The 16,224-nt window shown below is 39.7% G+C and overlaps 1 protein-coding gene across 2 annotated transcripts; it reads left to right on the forward strand.

Annotated features, from left to right (window-relative positions):
* The first annotated feature begins 573 nt into the window (after positions 1-573).
* On the forward strand, positions 574-16,015 carry LOC117424406 (complement C1q tumor necrosis factor-related protein 1-like). 2 transcript variants are annotated; one of them, XM_034040709.3, is made up of 4 exons: positions 574-693; positions 12,464-12,654; positions 13,056-13,180; positions 15,152-16,013. In XM_034040709.3, exons 2-4 carry the CDS (start codon positions 12,470-12,472, stop codon positions 15,700-15,702), a joined length of 861 nt encoding a protein of 286 aa, XP_033896600.1. In that variant the 5' UTR covers positions 574-693; positions 12,464-12,469; the 3' UTR covers positions 15,703-16,013. The 2 variants fall into 2 exon arrangements, with proteins under 2 accessions (XP_033896600.1, XP_058848419.1); XM_058992436.1 differs by lacking the exon at positions 574-693 and adding an exon at positions 7,833-7,884 and having other exon boundaries at positions 15,152-16,015.
* The last annotated feature ends 209 nt before the right edge of the window (positions 16,016-16,224 follow it).

Here is a 16,224-nt window from a genome sequence, read left to right on the forward strand (position 1 = left end):
GCTGGGTAATATATTACTTTTAACAGATTCTTCATTAATGACATTTTTATCCTTTTTCTCTGCTGCTCAATTTATTCCTGCTTGCAGGCATGTGTCTTTGGTTCCCGTACTATACCACAAAGCAAGTGGATCCGACAGAGCTGAAAGGCCACAGTATCACATGATTTCTCAAGAGCCGGATAAGAAAGCACCATTCTAAATGACTGGAAACATCATAACAAGCACTATTATTTGTAAAGTACAATGGCATCTGTAGCTCTGTGTCTTTTACAGTGTTGGTATTTGCTTTGTTTTTTGTAATTCAATGTCCAAATATGTATACTACTTGATTTAAATATTAAGCATCTTGCTGTCTTAAGTAGTACACACTTTTCTTGTATTCACCATCAAAGCTGAATGGATAGCAGAGTGTTGTGAAGTTTTAGTAAGAGGGAGTTACATAAGCCTTAACCTCCCTTTTTCTCTCCCTTTCTCTTGCTCCCTCCCTCCCTCTCTCTCTCTCTCTCTCTTTCTCTGTCCGTCCCTCCGTCCCTCCCTCCCTCCCTCCCTCCCTCCCTCTCATTCTCTCTCTAACTCTGTATTTGTGCCTTGTACCTCTCACATGGGATTCCAGAATCCAGCTGGAGGGACTCTAAAAGACACACACAACAGGAAAAGCCTACAGCATCGCTGACATAACCTCTTCACACAAAGGTAAAGCAAAGAGGCTTCTTTTTAAATTCTCAGTACAGTATATATCTTTTTTTTTTTTGGGGGGGGGGGGGGGGGGGGTTGTTTATTGACAGTCATTTCACTCAATTTGTTTTCATTTAGTGTATTTAAATTCTCTTTTGATTGATCAAATGAGACTTGGTGTTCATAAGACCTTTGATGATGGTTTTGAATTTATTCCCATGTATCAAAACACTCTCTTACCTAAGAAAGAGCCAGATTTCTTGTGAGTGTTTTTCTGTAATATAAAAGTTATTCACTTCATAAAAAATTGTGAAAACTGTAACAAGTTCACCATGGTAAACCATTGTAAAAGTGTAGTAGAGCATAGTGAAATACTTAACACTTCTAATTTCTAAGGCTTGCACGATTATAAACATACTGTCAAGTGCTCATAGTATCTAGATTTGAGTTAGAGTTCTGTTATATTTGCTGGTGTCCAGAGTGAAGCTAGAATTAGATTAGATTAGATGTTGGTTTATTATTTGATAATGGTAACGAGACTGTGTTATTATCAATGGTATATGCCAATGAAACGTTGTAGGTAAAACAGGACTGCAGGTCTTTTTTTTTGTCATACGTAGCTGAATTCTTGCAATTTCTTATACTTGTATTTGTTTACCTTGGTAATTGTGCACGGTAATTTTGCAATTAACAATGATTTTTATCCCATTATTGCATTACACATACATCATATTTATCTGGGATGTATGTACTATACATGCCTATGTTTATACAATGCTTTACTAAACTTTGCATTTTATTTTTACTGAGGGATACTGCAGTGAATGTCTAGAAGAATAATTAGAAAATATAGAGAACGTATTTAGTTTATTAATGCCACTGACAAGCAGGTTGCCTCAATAACATTATTATTATTATTATTATTATTATTATTATTATTATTATTATTATTATTAGTAGTAGTAGTATTTATTTCTTAGCAGACACCCTTACCCAGGGCGACTTACAGTTGTATACAAAATATTAAGAATTACAGTACAATTAAGAGCAACATAAAACATATACCAACATAAAATAACTTCCTCTCGTCCATTGTGTCGCTAGAAAGGTGAAACATGGGGGGTAAGACTCCCTTCCGAATGACTAACAGATATATTGGAGTTCACTGTCACAATGTGTAACAGTAACGTTTGTCCTGCACATACAGTAAATACACACACAGACTACGATGCACAAAAGGAAGCAGATTTCATACAGATATCTTTGCTGTTGTTCCTTGCTGAAGACTGTGAGAGGCACTTGTTGCCCAGGCAAATCCAAACCTGCTCAGATGTTGCTGGGGGTTTTACAACAATGTTATGTGGTTTATGGGATGTTGGACGCAGTTCAAATTACCCTTTACCCCCTGGAGTTAACATTTTTTATAAGCAAAGTGAGCATTAGTGCATTACTGTAGTTTGAGATTGTAGGATTTAATGTTATTCATAAACTAGTACACTAGATAAACCACACTAAAAAATGTTAGCTGCTTATGGGGGGTTGTTCCAAAATCAGCATTTCTTCTATCAGCTTTGATGATGCCGGTAACTCTATCAGTGACCATACATTCATGCTTGCTATTGCACACACAAAAGGGTCCCTTTTAAAACTGACGTTTAATGTTCTTTGTCAAGCATGAATAGTGGAGCCCTGCACCCTGTTAGGTGAATGAGACAGGTGCAGCCCTTGTTTAGGGAATAGCGTGATTAGTCCTTAGAGTTCACATACCAGTATGTTTTTTTTTTCTTTTTTTCTTGTTGCCCGTGTTAAGGTTTTTCTGCTTGGATTGGGTTTTGGATACGAGCCACACTGTGACGTTCGCTTCTGTTTGATTGTCTGTGCACAATGACAGATAAGCAGAACAAGACCAAGTGCTTCTGGGTCTGCCCTCTCCACTGGTGTGACTCAAACCCACTCTGAATGGACCACCCTCCACACTGGTGAAAGGCTAATTCATTGTCCAGTATATTCAGAGAGCGCCTCTTTAGCAAAGACTATTAGAATTGTATAGTGCAGAGACGGCTAACGGTGTTTGCTTCAAACTTTCCGAAGCTGAGGTCTCCAAATACGAAAAGCATTAAATGTAGGATTTTTGACAGTCCTAGAGTTGAAAAATATTGACAAAAAACAATACACTGTATGGCATGCCAAAAACCTGCAGTTTTGAGGGTCAGTTATTTCAATAGATTTTTTGGGGTAAAAAACAAAGACAAACAGTAGACAAACAGAATACAGTATGTGCAACTTGTATACACAAAGAAAAGCTCTCTGTTTTAAAACCTGAAAAATATCCTATACCACTGCTTGTGACAAGTGATGTATACACTTTGAAAGGGATACACAATCATTAGTGGAAATATAAGCCTAGGCTGGTGGTGGAGACCTATAGTATACAGTACAAAGCAGAGCAAGTATAGGAAAGCAAGCAAGAATAGTAAACATGGGCAAGATGGTAATGGACAGAAAAGCATGGTAAAACCACTGTGACATTTTAAGAGTAAGTAGGGGATTCTGAAAAATATAGTGTTATATGTCCCCACGTGTTACTACAACTGTTTAAATAATGTACCTGCCATTTTTCTTTTCATTGTTAACATGCTAACAACTTTTTACACTTATAACTTTAAAGTCTGTTTCAAAGACCTTTTCAAAATGGCCGCTCTAGTGCACTGGGGTTTGAAATGTCCTCTAATGTCCTCTATTACTTCAGGAAGAAAAAAAGTGCTTTAGCTTTTCTGTTCTGTTTCTGTTCTGTTCATGGATCGTTATTGCTGTGTTACCAGTTTGACAGTGTGAGCAATAATCCCTACACTATCGGTGCACTAGAGCAGCCATTGAAAAGATCTTTGAAACAGACTTTAAAGTTAAAGTTATAAGTGTAAAAAGTTTTTAGTATGTTAAGAATAAAAAGAAAAATGACAGGTCCGTTATTTAAACAGTTGTAGCAACACATGGGGACGTGCAACGTTATATTTTTCAGCACCCACTCCACTTCAATGCAATAGTGTGAGAAAAGCATTTTACTGTTACCTTTTTTTTTGCTTTTTTTATTTTTTATAAAGGACCACAAGGGCCTGGAGACATAGGAGGTGGAATTTGGAGTTGCAGAATGTGTTATCTGCTGTAGCAAACTACTCTCCACGCGTTAGAGATATAAAAAACAGAATCAGTGTTTTGATTCAGTTATATGCGAGAGTCTTTGGATCTTAACAATTCGTTTTGTTATAATTCCCAGTTACTGGGCCTCTTCTAGAGGCATGCTGAGCTCTGTAAGAAAAGACCAAAGTTATGTAACTCAACTGACTTGCAGGTCAACACAAACATTCAACTTTTCATCTGACTCCTTGTTTGAACTAGTGTCAACAATGTAACCCAAAAAAAACAAAAAAAAAAAACAAGACAAAATGTTGGATCTGGGCCCAGGCAGCTGGAATAGGAAGCCTTAGAAATGAATTCATTTGAGCAACAAAAGAGTAGCAACATGATAATGGTGCAGATATAACCTTAAATAATTGTGTTTATACAAGCGTGGGGCTGAGGTGTGCGTTACAGCGAAACAATTTCATTATGGGACAAATAGATCCTGCTGATGTTGGAACTCATACGGTTCATTTCAGGGATTTTAAAAGCATTGGTGTTTTATTAGGTAGCAAAACTTGAATACAAGGGACAGTGCTGCATTTACTACTAATAAATAGATAATTACATATATAAACTAACAAATAATATATTCTTTAATATATATGAAATAATATGAAGTAAAAATCCATGAATGGTACATGCAGCACTTAGTGTCCTTATGATAACTCATCCAAAAACTTCAAAGCAAACTTAAAAGAGGTAATTAGCGGGGCTCCCGAGTGGCGCATCCTGTAAAGGCGCTCCACGTGAGTGCAGGATGCGCTCTATAGCCTGCAAGTCGCGAGTTCAAATCCAGGCTATTCCTTTGCCGATCGAGGACGGGAGCTTCCAAGGGGCGGCGCACAATTGGCCGAGCGTCGCCCGGGGGGAGGGAGGGTTAGGTCGGTCAGGGTGTTCTCGGCTCACCGCGCACCAGCATATCATAAATCCGCTCAGTTTTATCACCCATCTGAAGACTGATGCACATAGAAAGAAATGCAAGAAATGCAAAAGTTGATACAAGGATAAGGTAGGATTTCATTCATAATCTTCACAACTAAACATGCATAAGTCTAGTTTAAACATGCATTCTAGTCCTTATCAGTATTGAGGTTCTGAAAGGATAACTCATGCCCTGGTTTGCCTTTGAGCACGATATGAACTAGCGATCCCTTGGCCTGCCCTACAAACCACCCTTTCATCTCCATAGTGTGAGTGTGCTGCCAGCCTGGCATACAGATTCCTGCAGTCTGGTTACCTGCAGGCTACTGGCACAATGAGTAGCGGAAACCCCTGGCAAACTGAACGGGCAGAGAACTGGAAATGAAAGAAAATACCCACGAATCCAGGATTCATATCCTCTTCAGCCCTTGCTGTATTAATTCAAATCAAACCTGCATCAAAGACCTCCTGTAATAATGGACCGTCTGTCTATCGGGACAACTCTATTGAGATGAATCTGTGTGAATGTACAGGGCATTCAGTCACAAGTATAGGGAACACTAAATGCAATAAAACAGTTGCCCATAAGGGGCGCTGTTGAAGTCTGTAAGTGCATATGACAGGGATTACTGTGAGCAGCTATAAAGCTATGCGTTTTCTTAATTGTGTTCCACACTGGCTTGTGCAATATCCCACGTCAGCTAGTACACTGCCAATACCTTTATGCCAACCCTGTACATTGCCCATAGTAAATAATCACCTGGATAAAGACCACTTCTATGGAGCCCCATGTCATTATTGCTGCACAGATCCTCTCAGAAGTGAAGGTGCCATGGGCAGACAATAGACATTGTGCTAACAGAAAGGGAGTGAGCTGGCAGTTTGTTTAGCACCCTCCTGGCGCCTGCTCTCCATCTGCTGTCCTTGGCTGTACCTCGGCAAGACAGCTTGTTTGAACTAGGAACCAGTCGGATGTACCCACCATTTATCTTCTTCATAGTTTAAACACAGCATTTAAAACAGCACTGATTTCTGCAGACTCTTCCCTCTGCTATTTCTTGGCAATATCCCACTAGCTTACAAAGATTTTCCCTGCAGACATAATTAACGTGAACAGAACGAAGCAGATGTACTGTGTAGTGGTAGTGCATATTAAATTGCTTGCCAACATGTTAGATCTTTACGCTGATAATCCGAGAAGGTTCCTTCTAGAATGGAGCAATCCAGATGGCCAACTAATTTATCCAGTGACAGTAATATACAGTATGTGGAAATATGGATTTATATTTATATATATATATTTTTTAAATGACAGATTATTTTAAAGCTTTAGTTCCATATGCTGTATTAAAAAGCTTCAAGTATCATATTCATGCTTTTGTTTTTTATATACTTTCCCTGTTCCTTTTTAGGATGTTTGCAATTGTTCTGAGTTGTTTTGCAAAGCTCATATACTGTGTGTGTTAAGGTCTAGATCAGCTGAAGTGACTTTATAGAAGTAAGAGCCAGCACCTTCTAATGATCTGCCACTTGCACTCAGAACCACCATTTAAATGGCATTTCAAGCTATTTGCTAATAAACAGCAATTTCACTTGGTTGGCTGGGAACCATAATTGCAATCTGCACATACCCACACTAACTAGCTTAAACTCAGCAGCGAATATTGGTGGCACTTCTGACAGGGATTTCTGCAGGCTTGTACACCACATGCAAAAATCAGTGATCATGTCGGTCTGTCAACACTTCACTTTTCGGTTTCTAGCCTGTTAATTGTTCCCTTGTTTGCATTAGCACAGGTTTGAATACCTGAGGCTTTACCTCTGCAGGGCTGGCTCTGTGAGAAGCTTTGTATTACCAGGGACATGTTTTTAACTTAATAGTCGCCTCTACGGAATGTTAAGCAGTGAATGTGTTTTTCTTTTAAAAAATGGTTGGTTTTCTTGGCATGGCAGATTTGCTGTAACAATCTGGGAATGTTTTTTAAATCAGTGCATTGAATTCCTTGTTGCAACCCTATTAGCCCAATAGCAAACCTAGCCAGAACAAGCAACTCCTCTCTGCTATAAAACTGTCAAGTGCTTCGCAGTCTGGACGCCAATTTTCAGCCACTGTCTACAGCACCGCATTGTGTAAAGCTTTGCAGCGATTTTGTTGTTTTTGAACAGTGTTCAGCACTGAAAACACACACAAAGCTTTTCTGCTGAGATAGTGTGGATAGTGCTCCCTCTAGGGATCAGATTGAGGTAGTGACTTCCTACCTGTCCGTTACACTGCTTGGCCAATTGTATTGTTTGTGTTTTTCCAGCCTGCTATTAACTTAAATGCTGTAACACTCCACTTCCTAATCTTGTTTAAGTTTTTGAATATTAATTTACTTAACTTGACTCGGAAGCCACGACAGGCATAAAATGCACCTCAAATAAACAACTGCTTTCTTTCTTTGCAGCTGAGTATAAAACTGCCTACTGAAAAATGCTAGGGACTTGTTTTGGAGACAGGAACAAAGAAGGGTTTAATCATATCAGGTTTTGTTTCATGGTTTAATGTAATGAACACAGTAGTATGTGCCGTGAGTGTGTGTGTGTGTGTGTGTTTGTGACTCTTCTTGTCACAAGTGCTTGATCGTATCAGAGCTAGAGAACAAAAGGTTATTTAGATGCCAGGTCACCAGCACTCGCTTTGTTTTTCAAAGATTTCAGATGTGTGGACAGCCCAAGATAAACAGTATAGAGTACATGTGAGCTTAATAAGAACGGAATGCAGGAAGCGTGCTTTTGGGGCTGTGACAGAGATCGAATGATTCTTGGTGTTAGATCTCCCTCTCGACCTGTGAGGGCGCGGTGCAAGAGGAACAGAGTACCCTTAATTAAATGGCACGACCATTTATTCCGTAGGGTAGGTGGAAGTCGGTCATTTAGGAGAGGAACAGAGCTACTGTATCCAAACTCAATGACCCCGACGGTAAACGGTGTGGCATCCAAGGATTGGAGGAGCGGATGCGCTCGTTAACTTAGGGGTCATGAGCGAGGATATAAATAGGGGGGTAGCGTACGTGATCTGTTCCTTTGTAAATGGTTAGAATAACCTAAAAGGAGCCCGCTGTTTAAGTGAGTACCGTGAGTGTTATTTGTGAGTCTGTGTTTTAACACTGTTTGTCTTGTGTTTGTTGTATTCAAAGAATACTAATCCACACGATTCCGAGCTGCAGGCCAGCGTAAAAACCGGACATCACTGCTCACCTTTTCCACTACAGGAACCGTCTTTGCACCACTAACGAAATCACGCACTGTCTGTGTATATGTGTTTTGTGTTGGTGAAAGAACTGGACTTTGGGTTACGGGTCAAACCCGCTGGATTATAAACAGAAGTGTTACACGCCGCTGTACCACTTCTTTCACTATTGTTTACAGGTTTCGCCTTAAGGCTCTGGACATTTAATAATTTAAATAAACACCCTTGCACCTGTACAACATTGTCTGTGTGATTAATCCGCTCTGCACTGCACTCACCTGCACGTATTCACCACTTTGCCACAGGGGCCAATATCTAGATACATTTCATAAGACAAGCAATTATATAATATTATTATTTATAAAAAGTATTAAAGCCACACTTACGGAAATGTATAAAAAGCCAAGTTGCGGAGATGAATATAACTATCCAAAGGGTACACTACAGTCCAAAAAGATACTGAACCAAGTTCAGGGCGCTTATGTTTAAAAGCAGGCCTAATCATTGTGCGGAAGTGGAATTTTTGCATAGCACACAGTGACACTCGGTGACCAAATGTAATATGCAAGAAAAGTAAGTCCCGCTTTTGCAAAATATTACCCTGAAACGAGACACATCATGAACCTTGGTTGACTGGCATCTACTGTAGTGTACCCATTGGGTAGTTTAGTTTCCATAAGCGCTGTTCTGTGCTGGCAGTGCCTAGGATCTCGATACTATCCTTGGCTTGTCCCCAGCTGCTCAAAGTTTATTCAGCTGCCAGTATGGAGAGGTTCCTGCAGGTGGTCTGTGTTTTACTTCCTTGTAATCTCACTTAGGAATGTGCACAGACTGCCTGTTACAAGAAGAGAATCAGATTCAACTCCCAGCCAGTACCAATACCGGTCCCTGTATTAGACAACACAGCCAACCCAGATCTTTATGGAACTGATACACTCATGCATACTCGACAAGATTGAGATGGACTAAGGAATGCAATTTGTCTGAGCACTTACATGGATTTTTTACAAATATTGTTCATGTTTTTAATTGAATGTTTAATAACCACCAAGTTTGAATAAATCAAAACAGAAATGTGAGAAGTCAGTATGGCCCATCGGTCTAAAGCAACAAAACAATGGTTAAAAGAAGTGACATCAGACTAAAAACTTAACAATGTGCAAATAAGTTAGAATAAAATGATCATTTATTAGCCAAAATGTCCTATTTTATTATAGATATCACATAATTATTTGTCTGATTCCTTTACACAAACTTGGCTGTTTATATACTTGTGAAAGCTTTAAAATAAATAGCATACCACCGTAATGACAAAGTAAAGCCTAGTAAAAGCACAGAGACATACAATACATGAGCATATCATAAATACACAGTAGAGGCATTGGACAAGCATGGGAAACTACTGTGCAAATGTACCATTGGGAACTTTTATAAGGTTACAGTCTGTAATATTTCTAAAATTCATCATCAACATTTCGGAATAATACTGTGTTAATAACACAACATCTATGTATTAGTCATTCAAACAATAACATTGTGTAACTGGGACCATATCATATGTTGTGAATATAAAAATAGAATAATGAAGTGCCACCCTGTTATTGGGACACACTGTGCAATACATTAGAGGAAGTAACTGCAGTGAAACTAGAGCTTGTAAACAGGATGGCTCGTGTGGTGATGTCAGGCCAGGAAATAGACAGGCAACAGCTTTGGTGAGTGAAGCGCTGCTGCTGCACACACTTATTATAAATAAAAGGTTTTAAAAAAAACACTTTCACAAAACAGATCACTGAGCAAAATAAAGGTTTGCACAAAAATATCTCACAAACACAAAACACTGACAGTCAGCAAGTAGCGTACTCGGCCTTCCAGCACGAGTAGCAATTGTTATTAGTTTTGTTTTTCTCTGTACCTCCTTCTCTCTCCAGTCTGAACCCCAACCCCGTTCAGCCAGAGCTGCTTGTTTTTATATTGTGGCCGAGGGATTAACTGGCTATCAATTACCTAGTTTATCCCCTGACCACATTTGGCACGGGGTTTCTCATATGTGTGGTCAACAGCTAGTTGTTGACCACGTATTCTTACGATTTTATCTGGATGAGGCATTTTAACCCAATCCAGGCTGTAAATAATCCTAACAATAAAACAGCGTGTTTTAAATACACAAAACAGTACAATCTAAATAATAATAATACAAATATTGTGCACTCCGTTTATAAGAATCACTGATATAAGAATCAAGGGCAGCAGTATGGAGTAGTGGTTAGGGCTCTGGACTCTTGACCGGAGGGTTGTGGGTTCAATCCCCAGTGGGGGACACTGCTGTTGTACCCTTGAGCGAGGTACTTTACCTAGATTGCTCCAGTAAAAACCCAACTGTATAAATGGGTAATTGTATGTAAAATAATGTGATATCTGTATAATGTGAAATAATGTATAATGTGATATCTTGTAACAATTGTAAGTCGCCCTGGATAAGGGCGTCTGCTAAGAAATAAATAATAATAATAATAATAATAATCAACCGCTTTTTAAGGAACAGTGACTTGAAACCTGATTCCAGGAGACCTAGTTTGAGGCAACTTTGCTGTACAAACCCAAAGTCCCCTCTAGTGTGTCATGTAGTGGCCTGAAACCTAGTTCCAAGCCACAAAGTGGCTTTGTGTTATCTCAGCTTTAGGAACATAAAGGTGTAGTAGGTAAAACAGTATGGGGCACTACACCTTTAAGATTACTTGTTTACACTATAGTTGTGTAAGTAATCCATTGCAAGATACGCAATGTCAGGCACAAAACTACAACAGGTCAGTCCACCCTGGGCCAGATTTCAATCCCCTACTTCACTTCTTTGTCACAAAGGCCCTTCAGTGATTTCTGGATTTCTGGTTTACTCAGTGATATTATTCAGATCGCCTTGGCTAACAGATGGTTCTATATGTAGAAATATGTAAAGGTTGCGATATGTTTCTTGGGAATTTCTCCGCTTCACATCTGGCCTATTCCAAGGCAGAATTCATTCTTCTCATAACCTCTATACCGCACCCTTCCCACGTACTTGAGTCCCACTTGAAATGGCTCTGTGTGCATTCCTGAAGAAACTCGGCACTGCATTTAACCCTTACCAAAAACAATATGATTCAGTTGTTTCTCTTTAGAAACGTTTACTACTAAAACCTCTGACAATTGCAGGCTCATTTTCATAATGTTTTTAATCAATGTAATTATTTTAATACTACAAGTATACGAGAAGACATCACAACTACACACACCAGTGTTACAGGACGATCAAGACAAGAACAGTTACTGCACAGTAAGGAACCAGCATGCAAAAATGAGTTTAGTTTTCCATATACAAAGAAATACAGTATTATGAAGCTTCTCGTTTAATGGAAGGTAGAAGGAAAAGAAAGAAGCAGCTGTTGTAAAGCTCTCAACAGCACCAGAAGAGGACCAGCTAACTGAACAATAATCTGACAAGTACTGCACGTTTCAAACTGCCAGTTTTCATTTCAGATTTGTCCTTCTTGTGATCTTATAAAAAAGGGAACTTGGCAGTGTAATCCACTAGGCAAGAACATGCCTCGTGTCTTTTTGAGTTTATTCAGATCACAGATAATGCACAAATTATCTTTTTAGCTTAATTATTTTCCAGCTATTTCTATTTTGTCCTGGCCAATCCTTATCCTTACCTTGATAACATAATTACTAACATTTCTAAAAGGCATAATAAAGAGGTATCCCAGCTAGAACGTCCTTCATTGGACTTTATGGCTTGCATTGAACTTTACATTGCTAGACTGAAGCACATCTGTTTTTGGAAGGCATGTGGTTTGGGGTTTGGAAGCCAGTCTCAGATCTAAGAGTAGTTCAAAAGCTCCCAGTGCTGCTGTAGAGGTTAGGAGCTAACAGTTTAAAAAACAAACAAAAAAAAAACAGGCCTCTAAAATTAATCTGAGCCACAAAAATGAGCTGGAGGTATACAGAGGCTTTATTTTTTTCATGGGTCATTCCACACTGTCTGTACTAGTAAGCCAGTGCACTTCTGTACTATTAGAAATAGTTTAAGAGTTTGATTCCAGTTTACTTTTTTATATCCCTTTCTGTGTTTCATTTTCAGTTTTTTTAAACTGTTTACGTAGGGTGTCAAAACAAATGAATAATAGGGTGTATGGCATACATAGGAATCCTTAACAAGGTACCAATTATATATGCAGTGAGCGAAGGGGATATTAAACATTCTAGCAGTCCATTGTTGTGGACAAGACACATAAAAAATAAACATGTTCAGCTGAATAGCTGTATTTTAAAACCAGTTCAAATGCAGTAATTATGAAGGGAGTATTTGTTTGAACCTTTTTGTTTATTCTCGTGTGTAATTATAACAGCCCATTGCAATGTACTTCCGATAAAGGTTTAAACATAATCTAATAAAAGCCCTTTTTTCCCTCGTAGTTCACAATGGCAGGGTTTGCTCTCTCCCTCTGTGTCCTGATTCTACCCGCTGCCGTGTGGGTCACCTGTACCGGCATGGTGACTGACCCATACCGAATCACTCGCTCCGAACTGGACCTTGAGAATGAGGACTACAGGTCCCACCGCGATCCCACAGAGTCTGACTACAGAACACAGAACCAGAAAGCTAGGTGAGGCCTGACTCAGACACACAGCAGATCTCATGTGGAATGTCCGTGTAGTACAGGGGTTAGACTGAGCACACACTTGTGCAAATGAGTTATCCTTGTTGAAGAAATGTCACAATTATTTTCTCTTCTAACTTCAGCTTTATTATCATTTATTCCCCTTTCAGAAATTGCACTAACTTTTGTATAGTTCTGAATCCTATCATGGATATACAGAATTGGGAGCTGAAAGATAAGTAAAGATTTAAGGGAATTAGAAGTATAACTATCACTCCATAACTCACTCATTTCCTCCTACTGACACTGTTATGGCAGAATCCTTTGTCTTGCATATGCATGCTGTGGTATGCTTTGTTTCGGGAGCCCGTTATGTAATGTTTTGTCCCTGATTACTTGTGTGACAGGTCTCAGGACGGAGAGAGGGGATCGCAGTGTTTGCGCTGCTGTGACCCGGGTGAGGAGCCCCCTCCTCCGTACCCCACCCCAGCGTTCCAGTTTGTGCCTCAGATCAATATCACCATCCTCAAAGGTAGGCTGCTAAACTTTCACACAGGGGTCTTGCAAGCCTTACAGTTTTTCACATCAATCAAACCCTGCTCTGTTCTTTAAAATACCCAGCACAAACATTTTCCCTGGTATTATAAGTTTTCTTGCTTTTTAAAAATGTTGTTTTATAAATTTAGAGTGCCAAATTATTTTCTCCCCGATTTTCTCCCCAATTTAGAATGTCGAATAATTTTTTCCCCTAACCGCAGCAATTCCCCACACAGCTTAGGAGAACTTAAGGTTTAGTGTCTGTCCATCGTTCCCACGACCGAGCCAGCTTCCTCTTCTACACCCAGGAACTCGAGAGCGGATGTCAGCGAGCTATCGGCCTCTGGAAGCAAAAGGCCAGCCCTGCAGATGTCTGCCGGAGCTGGCCAGTAGGGTCAGCTGTTGCGTGATGAGGAGAAACAATCCCTTCTGATTTTGCTCCATAACCCGTGGGAGCGCCAGAGCCAATGCAACAATCCCTCTAGAATACCCAGCGAAGACCGGTGACTTTGCACAGCCAGGACGCGAACCTGTGCTCCCTTGACTGCATGACTTTCCTTGCAAACCCGCAGTTGTGCTTTTACCAGGTGAGCCACTAGAGGACCACTCTTGCTCTTTTTTAATCTATAAGAAAATGAATTTTAACCAGGGCCGCAGCAGAAATGTAACAGACAAAACCAACAGACAATTCTGGTTCAACTGGGCGTTTTAAAATTTGCATTGGGTCAAGTTTGGGTTCTTTTACACAATGCACTCTCAAATTCCTCTTAACAGTACCTGGGCATACCCTATGACACATTGCACTGTGGTAGGCTTTATTACTTTTTATATGTGTCTGTTCATAATAATAATAATAATAATAATAATTGTTTATCTCATTGAAGAGAGAAGAAGCATCCATATCCTCTTTTCTCTGTCTTATGCAAGAAGCTTCCACAGTAGCAAGAAAAAACATCAATCCTCAAAAAGAGGAAGTGTGAGGCTAGTAGGAAGTATGACCAGCACAGCCTGGCAAACACTAAGCAAGAAGTTCCTGAAATGCTGTTATTGTTTTTGGAGTGAACAGATTCCTCCCATAACCATAATGACTATATGTGATGTTCTGAAGTTACTTTGACCTGCAGAACTTCAATTCTATGACACCTATGCAAGGCAAGACAAAATATCTTGATAACATAACACACGCAGTAATGAGTTAAATCGGAAAAATGACAAACAGATAACGATGTTTTTTTTCTTTTTTTTAATGCCATCAAAATACTGCGCTTCTCAGATTTCTAAATTAAGCGTTTCAACCAAGGAGGGCCAAATAATGTTTACTAAAGTTGTGAAAAAAGAAATCAAACCAAATGCTAGCGAGTAAATAGTATGCCAGTATGAGGTTAACACAAAAGGAACCGGAGACCAGTACTGGTCTGTGGTTTCAGTCCACACCCTGACATTACCAGGGCCTTGTGAATAGTTCTCATAGTTTGAAGAGCGTCAGTGCCACACTTTCATTGGATTATCTACCCTGCGGTTCCAAACAAGCTTTTTTAAAGGGAAAGTTAATTATCTTAATTACAAGATGGACGCCATTAGAAGACACATATTGCTGTTGAGCGAGGGTATATGTTAAAGTAGTTCTGGCTGGATCAGACTGTCTTGGACTTTAGTTCAAAAGAGCGTGGCGAATATGGAATGCAAGCTAAAGAAGCAATGTTCCTTCTATAAATGTTCCTCTGGTAAATCTGGAACATTGAATAGCATTTGAGGAAAATGACCACAGAAAACTATCGCAGTTGAGGTTTCCCCTAAAATGCCAGAATCTAGAGAAGTGTACAATTAACAAGCTGTTGTAAAATATCTAACGACATAAACTTTATTTTAATACAGTAAGTTTTTTTATACACAGTCCACTCTCATTTTTTGCCATCCTTTTGGGCATTACTGCATGAATTTCACTTACCTGAAACGTTTATTTCAGGTGAGAAAGGTCACAGAGGAGAACGTGGCACCCACGGCAAATCAGGGAAATCCGGCAGTTCTGGACCCAGGGGCCCTGAAGGGATGAAAGGGCACAAGGGTGCTACTGGCTCTCCGGGGGAACCCTGCAAGACCTACTTCTCTGCCTTCTCAGTGGGAAGAAAGAAGGCCCTGCACAGCAACGACTACTACCAGACGCTCATCTATGACACAGAGTTTGTCAACCTCTACAAGCACTTCAACATGTTCTCCGGGAAGTTCTACTGCTACATCCCAGGGGTCTACTACTTCAGCCTAAACGTGCACACCTGGAATCAGAAGGAGACCTACCTGCACCTGATGAAGAACGAGCAGGAGCTGGTGGTCCTATACGCCCAGCCCAGCGACCGCAGCATCATGCAGAGCCAGAGCCTGATGCTGGAGCTGGAGCAGAACGACGAGGTCTGGGTGCGTCTCTTCAAGGGCGAGCGTGAGAACGCCATCTTCAGCGACGACTTCGACACCTACATCACTTTCAATGGCTACCTGATCAAACCCAAGAGCGATGGCTAGCAAGGCCCGGGGCTGCAGGACTGTCTCGGTTGGCTTTTCTGTGTAAAGGGGTCATTCTACAGTAAAACAATTTGAATAGGAAATAGATGGTTTATTGTATAGATGGTTTATTGTCATTGTCATTGTCTTGTCATGTCTAGCATTCACAACAAACCTGTATTTTCACGTAACCCATAGTATTATATAATATTTATTTCTCAAGGTTTATGGTACTATTCCCCTAGTTTTTACTATGTTCATCGTTCTTAGGGATGTAGTTCTGGGGATCAAAAACAGTAAATGACATATATATATATATATATATATATATATATATATATATATATATATATATATATATATATATATATAATTTCCCCTGCTCTAGGCTTTAAACTACATGTTAACATTTACTACACATATTGGCGTGTAGTTACAAAATGGGCAATTACAAAATGTAAATGTTGACAATTGCTAGCATCTTTTGTAATTACACTGTTTTTACCCTTGTGGTTACATATAATTACAAAGTAGTGACACATG

The sequence above is a fragment of the Acipenser ruthenus genome, chromosome 19 (assembly GCF_902713425.1).
Source record: "Acipenser ruthenus chromosome 19, fAciRut3.2 maternal haplotype, whole genome shotgun sequence".
Classification (NCBI taxonomy): Eukaryota; Metazoa; Chordata; class Actinopteri; order Acipenseriformes; family Acipenseridae; genus Acipenser; species Acipenser ruthenus.

Excerpts from the sequence above, each read along its gene's own strand:
- LOC117424406 (XM_034040709.3), top strand. The coding sequence starts at position 12,470 with ATGGCAGGGTTTGCTCTCTCCCTCTGTGTCCTGATTCTACCCGCTGCC. Across the intron at positions 12,655-13,055 it reads ACACAGAACCAGAAAGCTAG|GTCTCAGGACGGAGAGAGGG; the intron begins GTGAGGCCTGAC and ends CTTGTGTGACAG. Across the intron at positions 13,181-15,151 it reads CAATATCACCATCCTCAAAG|GTGAGAAAGGTCACAGAGGA; the intron begins GTAGGCTGCTAA and ends CGTTTATTTCAG.